This window comes from Pseudophryne corroboree, chromosome 5 (genome assembly GCF_028390025.1).
Source record: "Pseudophryne corroboree isolate aPseCor3 chromosome 5, aPseCor3.hap2, whole genome shotgun sequence".
Classification (NCBI taxonomy): domain Eukaryota; kingdom Metazoa; phylum Chordata; class Amphibia; order Anura; family Myobatrachidae; genus Pseudophryne; species Pseudophryne corroboree.
The window spans coordinates 834,496,396-834,509,322 of NC_086448.1; the positions used below are offsets into that span (position 1 = coordinate 834,496,396).

The 12,927-nt window shown below is 43.7% G+C and overlaps 1 protein-coding gene and 1 pseudogene across 1 annotated transcript in view; both read left to right on the forward strand.

The window, feature by feature from the left end:
• Positions 1-11,314, forward strand: part of LOC134929520 (protegrin-2-like) — a 29,938-nt gene extending 18,624 nt beyond the window's left edge. Inside the window, exon 4 of the mRNA XM_063925119.1 lies at positions 11,141-11,314. Coding sequence (XP_063781189.1) covers positions 11,141-11,206 — 66 coding nt within the window. The 3' untranslated portion in view covers positions 11,207-11,314. The remainder of the gene's footprint in view (positions 1-11,140) is intronic.
• Positions 4,538-4,656, forward strand: LOC134930478 (5S ribosomal RNA; annotated as a pseudogene).
• Positions 11,315-12,927: the final 1,613 nt, after the last annotated feature.

Below are 12,927 nucleotides of genomic sequence, written 5' to 3' on the forward strand. Positions count from 1 at the left end.
GTCACTTCTGCTAACTCCGGTGGCACGGCACTGGGCTACTGCGGCTAGTAGCACACAGTGGAAGACATATTAAGTCAAATTAGGCGGACACATGTCAACACAAGCAGTGCGTCCCACCGGTCGGAGGAATCCCGCCCCCGTTGCCACAGCGATACCAGCAAAACACTAGCAAAAACTTAAACAAATAAAGATACATTTAGGGTGTGGCAGAGGCTGGTGAAGCTACTCAAATGGGAAACACATACACCATAAAGTAAATAAGGTAATATTATAAAACAATAGTATAGACCAGTATAAACAATACAAATAGTTAATCCAGTGTGATGACTTATAATTCTGTTACTCCTGTTGTTATAATCAGCAGTATTGTGGGCTATGCAAACGTATAGGGTAAAGACATACAGTATATGAAAATAAATAAATAAATACAGTTATTTTAAAAAATAAATACAGTAATTTCAAAAAAATCGACAGAGGGTTGTTTTCATTCATACCCCTCGGGGATATTGTATCAAGTTTATATATCCACAGGCTCTCTCTCTTCCTTAGTAAGAGGGCACGATCACCACCCCTGGGGGGTGGGGGGATCCAATCAATCAATTTGGACCTTAAGTCAGAGACCTGATGTCTTAATGCCATAAAGTGTCTGGCCACTGGTAGTGTTGCTGACCCCGTAGCAATCGCTTGATGTATCGATGTCCTGTGGTTTGCCATGCGGTCCCGAAAGCATCTCGTAGTCATGCCTACGTAGTATAGTCTGCAAGGGCAAGTCAGAATATAGATCAAATGATCCATAGCACAGTGAAGCCTGTATTTTATGGCTATAGGTCGACCAGAATGTGGGTGTGGAAAGAATGGGCCAGTCAACATGGCCCTACAAGTGGTACAACCAGTGCACTTGAAGCATCCAGGGCATCTTTCATGTAGCCATGTAGTACTCTGTGTCCCCTCATCACTGGCCATGGGTCTCAACTTTTTCCCGTAGCCCCGTTCCAGGAATCTGGAGGTCATCTCAGATATTTGAGATTCCCTGATGTCACTATCAGAATTATTGCGCATTACTCTTAAAAATTGTGAAACTAGAAGATTATCCTTGAGGGCCGGCGGATGTTGGCTGCTTGGGTGTAACAAAGTATTTCTATCCGTTGGTTTTCTGTAGAGGCTAGTGCAAATTCGTCCTCACTCTTAGGTGATTGAGATGCCAAGGAAATTAACGTTATGTGGGTCAATCTGGTATGTGAATTTCACCGGTGCATCCAAATCGTTTAGTGAGGCAATCATCTGGTCAAAGGATTCAGTCATCCCTTTCCACAATAGGAAGATATCATCTATGAATCTCTTACAGAACAATATGTGTTCACCAAACTGGGGTAGGATATGGTCTTGCTCAAATTCAGACATGAAGATATTTGCGTACGCGGCGCTAAATTCGATCCCATCGCTGTCCCCTTCTGTTGCAAATAGTACTTCCCTTGATATAAAAAATGATTGTGCTGAAGGACTAGACTGGTCAAATCCAATAGGAAAGGTATAGGTGGTCCGATTGGTGGTTGTTGATGCCAGGCATTGGCCAATGCCTGTAGACCTTGCTCATGCGGGATGATCGTATATAGGGAACAGACATCCATGGTCGCAAGTAGGATGTCATCAAATCCATCAGGAAAAGCTAGGAGCTTTTGTAAATAATCTGTTGAGTCTCGTAGGTAACTATCACCCTGTTGTACTATGGGCTGGAGGAATGTATCTACATAGATGGCTAATGGTTGTAGTAATGAGTTCCTAGCTGAAATAATGGGTCTACCGGGCGGCTTTGTAAGTGTCTTATGTACCTTACGGAGGCTGTAGATAATTGGGCATACCGGGTATTCAACCGTAAGGAAGTCATGCGTATTCTTGTCTATATAATGTTCTTTGATGACACTGTCCAGTAGGTTATCTACTGTTGCTTTGATCTCTGGAATGGGATTGTGTTTGTGAGACAGGCAGACGTAGGTGGTCTCATTAGCCAACTGCCTCATAATTTCTGCATTATAGTCCACCCAATCCTGCACTACCACTGCTCCCCCTTTATCAGCGGGTTTAATCACAATGCTTGTATCCTGTCTCAGTGATGTTAGTGCTTTGCGTTCTGCCAGAGTCAGATTATCAAAATGCTTATTGGATGTAAGCGTTAGAGCATCATGCTCGAGCATGCGGGTGAATGTTCTGATACTTGGGTTGGAGGAGGCTGGATCAAATGTGGAAGGTTTCCGAAATTGTACATTATCCATACCAATATCAGTGGAAAAGTATTCACGTAACCTGAGCTTACGTCCAAACTTATAAACATCTACTGTGGTGTCGAACTGTCGATGGGGGCAGTTGGTACAAACGAGAGACCCCTGGAAAGGAGTTTTAAGGTGGCTTCGTCAAGTGTTTTATTTGAAAGATTAAAGACTAGGTCGCAGTCTTGTGCCTGCATTTTCGCCAGGTATCTCCCCTTCCTTGGGTGCGGCCTCCATGGCTTGTTGCCGGAGGGAGGTTGGGAGTGGCGGTATGTTCTAAAAAAGGCCTTTGTGTTGAGCGACTATCCGATAAATCTGTGTCTGAGGCGGAGGCAGAGGAGTCGGTATCATTAGTATAAGGTAGTCTACGTCCTTGGCGTCGTGGTCTAAACGGTCTTTGTTGTTTATTGGACCTGGGGTCCCCCATCAACCACCTATAAACCGTGTGATTTTGGTAATCTGTGGTGACCGTAGTGAGTTTGCTGTGCTTAAATGCAGTAATCTCCTTTTTATAATTATCTACCTGCGTCTGTAGTTTTTCCACCAGGTTTTTGGTTTTATCATTTCTAATTGTTGACAAATGTGCTCCATTAAATGTGTCAATTTGTACTTTAATTCTCTTTAATTCAATGCCAACCTCCTCCACTACCAAGAGCATAAGGTCTAGGGAGCATTTGTTTAGGACCCCACACCAGCGACTACAATAGGTGGGGTTATTCCTACCCAGTGTGGGGATGTTGTTAATCCTAAAGCCTCGGGGTATCTGTTTCTTCCGATGTCCGTGTAGGGTCAGATCTATCTCCCTCCTCTTTAATCTAAGAAGTTGGTGGTACAGATCTGTTGGTGTCTCGGCCGGTAATGTGTCAAATTCTGATTGATCAAACAGGACTTTTTCTGCATCATCGTCCGTGAGGGAGACAACACCATGCTCAGCCCGTGCGAGGAGGTTGTCATCAAGGAAGCCCAACTGGCTATGTGCCATGCCAATACGTATAATACCCAGCAGATGCGGTTTAAAGTTAATACTTACTACACCTGGTATTCCCCGTGGTATCCCTAGCGAGTACTGACCAGGCCCAGCACTGATTAACTTCCAAGTTCGGATGGTCTTTGGGCTTGTCCAGTGCGGTATGATAGTAAATAAATAAACACAGATATAGGACCGTATACCGAATAAAAAAACAACCCTATGTACAGCCACACAATGTGTATATATCCCAAATGAGTGATGAATCTCACGTCAAAGTACCTGCTATAAAAGTAGTATAAAGGAAGGTGGGTGCAGAGAAAGAGACAATGCAGAAACCTACACTGCCCCCAAACATATACATAAATAATTCCTGCACTCTCACAAAAACTACTAGTTTTTGTGAGAGTGCAGGAATTATTTATGTATATATATGTATATATGTGATGTGCACCGGACATTTTTCGGGTTTTGTGTTTTGGTTTTGGATTCGGTTCCGCGGCCGTGATTTGGATTCGGACACGTTTTGGCAAAACCTCCCTGAAAATTTTTTGTCGGATTCGGGTGTGTTTTAAATTCGGGTGTATTTTTACAAAAACTCCTCAAAAACAGCTTAAATCATAGAATTTGGGGGTCATTTTGATCCCATAGTATTATTAACCTCAATTACCATAATTTCCACTAATTTCCAGTCTATTCTGAACACCTCACACCTCACAATATTATTTTTAGTCCTAAAATTTGCACAGAGGTCGCTGGATGACTAAGCTAAGCGACACAAGTGGCCGACACAAACACCTGGTCTATCTAGGAGTGGCACTGCAGTGTCAGACAGGATGGTATATTAAAAAAAATTGTCCCCAAACTGCACATGATGCAAAGAAAAAAAGGCACAAAGAGGTGGCTGTGTGACAAAGCTAATCGACCCAAGTGGCCGACACAAACACCTGGCCCATCTAGGAGTGGCACTGCAGTGTCAGACAGGATGGCACTTCAAAAAATAGTCCCCAAACAGCACACAAATACTTAAATGAACCACAGGTATGGATGGATAGTATGAAACAGGTATGGTCCTGTTTGCTACAATTATGTTATGAATGTATTTTCAGCACCAATTCAATACCACTGCATGTGTAGATTTGATACATCCATCTATGAGGGAAATACGCAACCTTCAGTAAATGCAATGATAAATGATATCTGGCAGTCTGACTTTTGACTACCCAAAACCCTATATATTTTTTCCTGTGATTTATATCCTGGGTCCCAATACAATCGGAAAACGGTGCGCCTAGGAGATAAATTTACCTACGGTCAGATCGCACTGAGTATGCCCAAACTCGTCTGATTTTGGAAGCCAAGCGCTGCAGGGCCTGGTCAGTACCTGGATAGGAAACTACCAGGGAATACTAGGTACCGTAGGTATTTTATTCTCCAACATTTAATACAATTCAGGGACCCACGGCAGGAACTTGATTGCAGGTTCCTGGCATTTATTGACTATACTAGACCTGAGGGAGTGACCTCATTCTACTAAAACTTCTATTATAGAGGATATAAGTGTAGTATATCATTTCATTGAATGAGGGATCACTTATTTTCGCTCATTTCGCCTACATTACAGTACACCAGTACTTGTGACCATTGATGTTCCTTGAATGTGGACGCTTGCTCTCACTTCTTCTTTTTTAAGTATATATTAATAAAAGTTATGTTTTAATAAATTCATCATTTCAATTTTTTCAAGTGTGCCCTGGAAAAGGCATATAGTTGCTTTTTGTCCTTTCTCTTCTTTAAAGGACCATCTCTGTTTCATAGTTGTCATAACTATTTTCTGGGAGCACCACCAACCACTTGCTGAATTAATTATTATAGTAGGCTTTTACGTTGGTCTGACAATATCTGTTATTTACTGAATCACAATTGTCATATCCTGTGCAGATTTATATCTTTTGGTTATAGATGGACAGTATACTTGACAACACAGAGGTAGGTAGAGCAGTGGCCTACTGTACCGTACTGCTATATAGCATATACTGGTGGTCAGCAAAATTATGCACTGTCCTCGTACTATATATATATACTGCGCAAAACTTAAATGCACCACAGGTATGGATGGATAGTATACTTGACGACACAGAGGTAGGTAGAGCAGTGGCCTACAGTACCGTACTGCTATATATTATATACTGGTAGTCAGCAAAATTATGCACTGTCCTCGTACTATATATATACTGCGCAAAACTTAAATGCTCCACAGGTATGGATGGGATAGTATACTTGACGACACAGAGGTAGGTAGAGCAGTGGCCTACTGTACCGTACTGCTATATATTATATACTGGTGATCAGCAAAATTATGCACTGTCCTACTACTATATATATACTGTGCACAAACACTTAAATGCACCACAGGTATGGATGGATAGTATACTTGACGACACAGAGGTCGGTAGAGCAGTGGCCTACTGTACCGTACTGCTATATATTATATACTGATGGTCAGCAAAATTATGCACTGTCCTACTACTATATATATACTGTGCACAAACACTTAAATGCACCACAGGTATGGATGGATAGTATACTTGACGACACAGAGGTAGGTAGAGCAGTGGCCTACTGTACCGCACTGCTATATATTATATACTGGTGGTCAGCAAAATTATGCACTGTTCTCCTACTATATATACTGCACAAAACTTACATGCACCACAGGTATGGATGGGATAGTATACTTGATGACACAGAGGTAGGTAGAGCAGAGGACTACTGTACTGTACTGCTATATATTATATACTGGTGGTCAGCAAAATTATGCACTGTCCTCCTACTATATATATACTGCGCAAAACTTAAATGCACCACAGGTATGGATGGATAGTATACTTGACGACACACAAGTAGGCAGAGCAGTGGACTACTGTACCGTACTGATATAATACTGGTGGTCACTGGTCAGCAAAACTCTGCACTATCCTCCTACTATATAATATTGGTGCTCCCCTGTCCCCACAATAAAGCACACTGAGCACACATATTTGCAGCACACTAAGCACAGATATGGAGCGTTTTTCAGGCAGAGAATGTAGATATTTGCAGCACACTGAGCACAGATATTTGCAGCACACTGGGCAGATATTTGTAGCACACTGAACACAGAAACTGAGAGAACGCCAGCCACGTCCTCTCACTATCATCTCCAATGCACGAGTGAAAAATGGTGGCGACGCGCGGCTCCTTATATAGAATCCGAATCTTGCGAGAATCCGACAGCAGGATGATGACGTTCGGGCGCGCTCGGGTTAACCGAACAAGGCGGGAAGATTCGAATCTGCCTTGGAACTGTGTAAAATGGGTGAACCGAACCCGTTCATCACTAATATATATATATATATAAACAATAGGCAAGAACCCACAGCACTCATACATCCGCGGTGCCAGCGGTATTGTGACCACACTATTTAAATAAAAAAATCATACAAATTCAGCACTCACCTAATATTAACACTTCAAACTGTAATTCATCTGAATTCAGGGAATGTTAGTTCCAAAATATTGCAATAGTTTGTTAAGCTGACCATTCCCTGAATTCAGATGAATTACAGTTTGAAGTGTTAATATTAGGTGAGTGCTGAATTTGTATGATTTTTATATATATATATATATATATATATATATTTATGAATAATATATATAATATATATAATATTTATGTCATTATCTCAGTAGGGGACACAAATATGTGGGATTTTGAATTTTGGATAAGGGATACTCAACCTGTATAACAAATATGTCATCATATACTGTAGCCAATAAGCTTCCATTCAGCGTCACAGTCCCATACTAGGTTGCAGAAGTTCCATCAGCCTCTCCTACAGACACACCCTATTCTTCTCCGGGCTCCCAGTACCCCACCCCACAGCCTGGCACCCTGGGCAGCGGCATCAGGCACATCACCCTGCATGTCACCACACAGCCAATGTACTGTATCCTAGTATAGAATAAATTCCAATGAGCAACCCAGCTTCAGATACGCCATTTCTTCTCCGTAATTGCACTAAGCCGATATAGATAAGATATGGGGCAAATTAGTGTAGTAAGTAACATCAACAAAATATATATGTCTATGGGGGTAATTCTGAGATGATCGCAGCAGGATTTTTGTTAGCAGTTGGGCAAAACCATGTGCACTCATTCCGCGTTGTTCGCTCGCTAGCTGCTTTTAGCAGCATTGCACACGCTAAGCCGCCGCCTACTGGGAGTGAATATTATCTTTGCAGAATAGCGAACGAAAGATTCGCAGAATTGCGAATAGAATAGCGATCAGAAATTTCTTTGCAGTTTCCGAGTAGCTCGATACTTACTCTGCCACTGCGATCAGTTCAGTCCTTTTTGTTCCTGGTTTGACGTCACTAACACACCCAGTGTTCGCCCAGACACTCCCCCGTTTCTCCAGCCACTCCCGCGTTTTTTCCGAAAACGCCAGCGTTTTTTCACACACACCCATAAAACGGCCAGTTTCCACCCAGAAACACCCACTTCCTGCCAATCACACTCCGATCAGCAGAACGAAGAAAAATCTTCGCTAAGTCGTGAGTAAAATACCTAACTACTTTGAAAATTTACTTGGCGCAGCTGCGGTGCGAACATTGCGCATGCGCAGTTTGCGGAAAATCGCTGCGATGCGAAGAAAATTAACGAGCGAACAACTCGGAATGAGGGCCCATGTGCAGTGCAGGGGGGGCAGATATAACATGTGCAGAGAGAGTTAGATTTGGGTGTGGTGTGTTCAATCTGCAATCTAAATTGCAGTGTAAAAATAAAGCAGCCAGTATTTACCCTGCACAGAAACAATATAACCCACCCAAATCTAACTCTCTCTGCACATGTTATATCTGCCTCCCCTGCAGTGCACATGGTTTTGCTCAACTGCTAACAAAAATCCTGCTGCGATCAACTCGGAATTTACGAGAGACCAACGGTGATATGCTGATCAGCATATCACCGTTGGTCTCTCGCAAATCGCCCAGTTTACAAGCTCACAGATCAAGAAACCCAGCAGTTTGATTAATCATAGGAGATTTTGAAGTACACTGAATTTGGAAAAGAACAAAAACCCAGAAGAAGAAACACTACCAGTGTGAGAAAAAAAAGTTTGATTGGGACATTTTGATCAGGGCTATCACGTGACTTTCATATATAAGGGGGTAGCGCCTAAGGTGTATTCAAAACCACTTGTTTTCTACTAGTCTTTCCGGTGATTGGGAATACATCTGGGCTGCTCTTATTCCACCAAGCGCTATTTTCTGTTCCGTATACACACTTTCTGAACTCGGAATTACCCCCTATGTCTGGTGTCTCCAGCCTGTCCTCTGCTTATTCAGTGCAATGCTGTAGGGGAAAAGAAGTTTCTTAATGGTTTGCAGCGTTGCCCTAGGTGGTCAGTAGGAGTTCTCACCGTTCCTCTTGTGCACCAAGATGTGGGGAGAGGCGGCGATAGTGCATTTATAATGGATGCAGGGTGTGTCTCTCTCATTGTGGGTGATACCCATGATTGCAATGGCATTGAAACACAAATAATGGGACAGAGAAATCTCAAATTTCGGTTTATAACCCCATAGGGGTGTATATTATTATAATTAGCAATTTAGGAATCAATTTGCAGTGCAATGCACCCAGGACTTGCCCCGTCCACCCTGCATCCACCGTATACCTACCTGGTTCCGCCTTCTCTGCCGCAGCATTTTCCCAATGGCTTCCCATGGGAAGCGCTCTCTCTAAGAAAACACCTTCCCTGGGGCTGGCTGTGATTAGAAGGTGCGATTCCTATGGGAAGTCACTGCCACTGCTAGGCAGTCCCTACGGGCGGCAGATTTTCGGTAGGCGTTTGATAGACAGTTAAAAGGTAGACAGTCATTAGGTGGACACCAGGGATCAGTATGAGATCCCAATATTGGCATCCCATGCGGTGGAATGCCGGCAGGGGGGGGGGGGCGAGCGCAAAGAAGCCCCTTACGGGCTCACTGCGCTTACCACGCTACGGCCTCTATTCTCCCTCCATCGGTGTCATGGACACCCATAGAGGGAGAATCACCTACCTCACCGGTAAACCGGCGGCAGTATGGTGGCTCTGTCGGGATCCCGACGTTGGTATTGTGACAGCCGGGATTCCGACTATCGGTATGCTGACCGCATACCGGACACCATATGGTCGACAAGGTCAAAAGTTCAGCAGGCTCAAAAATTTGACAGTCAAAAGGTGGATAGGGTCAAAATGTCAAAAAAAATTTATAGGGACTTTTTTTTCATTTACTATCCATCTCCCAAACTATTAACTTTGAGGTGAGCGCAGCGTAGCATGGTGTGGCGAGCGCAGCACAGCGTGGCGTGGTGAGCAAAGCGAGCCAAAGAAGGGATACATTTAAACTAATTTTGAAAATAAATGTTTAAAAACACAAATTAACCCAAAACCCCCAATTTTTTTGTGTCGACATTTTGACCCTGTCAACATTTTGATTGTCAGGCTTTTAACCCTGTCGGCTTTTGACCATCTCTGACTTTTCACTGTCGAACATATGGTGCCCAGTGGCAAACGAAGGATTTCTAGAGGGGGGTTCCTCACAATCTCCCACCCTGCGGAACATGGAACACAGTATTAATATTTAACACTATAGATGGTTTATAGTATAGGCTGTATGAAACATATTTACTATAAATAAGATAATGTAAGTGGTCAGGAAAAGGTTAAACATACCATAATAAATAATTACACAAACATAATAGAACCAGTACTGCACTTTCTAAGCACACATTCTCCCACCTCATGGCAAGGCTCCTGTCTCTTCTTCCTGGTAGCTACTCTTTGATCCAGTGCACTGATTGAGGCCTCAGAAGCAGAAGAAGCTTCTACCCCTGGGCATGTGCAGCAGCTCAAACTTCATGGTGTGGTGGCAGCTCTAGTAATTGTATTATATACCATTGCAATTGTCATAATTTGACCCACTTGCCAAGAGGAGGGGGGTTTCCAGGCAACCGCAACCCCTCCCTGCATTTGTCTATGGTGTCTGCCTAATGACTGTCTATCTTTTAAATGTCTAACTTGTATACTACACCCTAGATTTTCTGGGGGGCCGCAGTCTTGCAGCCCCTAGGTAAACTCTGTCACTGGTCACGACTCCAGGATTGGCCATGCTTGGTCATCCTGACCGCTCAGAAGCGTCTGTAAATGTGGCTAAAGAGCACACGATTGTATCATTCATATTTTTAGACTAAAAGTATTGACAAACTTCCCGGCATGTACAAACCACAGGAAATGTCTGAATTTAAGAAAAATCTTTTCCTCTTACACAAATTTGTCTTGAAAAAATGTTTGTTTCTTCTTCCATAATACCCCTTTCACATCGCACTAAAAACTCGGGTCCATGTGCGATGTGAAAGGTCCTTTGGTGAGTTAGCGGGTCGCCTGACCCGGTAATTCAACCCGGTAAAAAAGAAGGGTTATTACCGGGTTGATTACCGGGTCAGGCGCAGTGTGAATGGGAGCCGTTCCAATGTGAATCGGCTCCCATTCACAGCATAGGCAGAGGCGGCGCAGGAGATGAGCTCATCTCCCGGCGCCGCCTCCAGCCCCGCCCCTGCTGCTGCTGCACCCTCCGCTGCTATGGCAACCGACCCGGTATATTGCCGGGTCGGAAAACCTGCAACGGAGCGCAAATGCCGGATCCCACCCGGTAAGTACACGTTTCTCTTACCGGGTAGGATCCGGCATTTGCGATCTGAATGCAGCATAACTCTTACTGGGAATATAACCTTCACTCAATACCGCTATGAAAGCTCTTATCTGCGGCAGACCAGGGCGATAGTGCGGATGTAACACCCCGTATAACCTCTTTATTCTCTCTTTCAGCCTATGACCTTCGCTGGAGGCCACAGCGTGATATCCGGTTTTCGGCCACATAAAGATGAATATTGATGAGCGCCCCCTGTGTTGTATAACAATATCTATTTATATGATGTGTTTTATAAGCCAAACATGAGTCATCCATAAATAAACCAATAAAATGAAAGTTCTTCTCTGTTTGCTATGGGGTTTGCCGTCTGAATACTGATGAGTGTGATCCTTTATTGCCCGGCCCCGTCAGGGGAATTTCTTCCATTGCAAAGGTAAACATATTGGGGTCACTTCCAGGGGAGAGGGCCCGTGTGGAGGCTCCATGTAGTCCCCATCCTCCCTGGTAACGCAGTCGTTTCTGGCAGTCGGCTGCACATGCACAAATCACCAGGAAAAATGGGCTCAGCAATATTTTCCCGGTGATTTCTGTTGCTCTGCAGCGCCGGGCCACCGGCTGACACGCGTCTCCAGAGATGTCGCAGAGGTATAATGATATGGGTGCAGGGTTTGGGCCCTCCTGAACACAGGGGCCCATGTGCACTGCATACCTTGCACCTATTGCAGATACTATACATGAGGGATAGGTCTTGGACTTCACAGGTAGGGGTCATTAGGTCGACCACTATTGGTCGACATGCATATGCATTACGTTGACAGAGTCACTAGGTCGACGTGGCCATTAGGTCGACATGGACAAGGCCGACATGGAAAATGTCAACATGGTTTTTTGGGGGTTTTTTGGTGTTGTTTTCTTCGTAAAGTGACCAGGAATCATGTCCCCTCGCATGGTGAGCGAAAGGTTCACAATTGTAGTCCATGTGGATCGTAAAGTCTGAAAAAGGTTAAAAAAAAATTGAAAAATGCATGTCGACCTTTTTCAACGTCGACCTAATGACCATGTCGACCTAGTGACCCTGTCGACCTAATGCATGTCGACCAACAGTGGATGACCTAATGACTGTCGACCTAAGTCTTGTCAACCAAACAACCATAAGCCGGACTTCACACCCTAATTGTAAACACATTGAGAGGCGCTACCATACTGAAGCTTTTAGTTCCACAAAGAAAAAAAGAGAAAATGCAGGTGCACACTCTATAGTACTAAACACTGCTAATCAGAATAATTATAATAAAATCTGCAATATAACATAGAGTTAATTTAAGGTGCTTAGCATAATTATTGGCAAAAATATGGGCCCACCAACCTGGACCAGGTGAACTCATCTGGTGGGTCCCTAACACTAAGGTTCAAGTCCAGGGCAAGGGATCCCCAAGGCCAGTACAATCCAACTGCTCCAAGACATCACACAAGTGAGTGGTTTAAGTGTTAAAAGGTGTTACATTAGTAAGAAGCAACAGCTATGTGTTGATGCTATTAAAAGGGTGAGAGGTAATAATTCGGGTATTAAAAGTGTTACATTGGTTAAAAAAATGTAGGTGATAAAAAAGTGGCAGATTAAGTGTTACAATACGATGCCCAAAAGCAGCCAGAGAACCCAATCCAGTGGGTCCCACGCCCCAAACTCATCACTAAAACTGACAGATTGTATACATTTATTTAGGACTTACCAATCCTAGTGCTTTTCCCAACATGCAGTTTGTAAATGCCAGAGACCAATGCTAATTAAAAGCACCATTGAGCAGGAGGGAGGGGTGCTAATCCAAACTGCTTCTTACAAATGTAACACCTTTTAACACAAAACTCTCACTAGTGTGATGCCTTGGGGCGGTTGGCTTGTGTAGGCCTGGGGGTCCCGTGCCATAGACTTGAACCTAAGTGTAAGGGACCACAAGATGAGGTC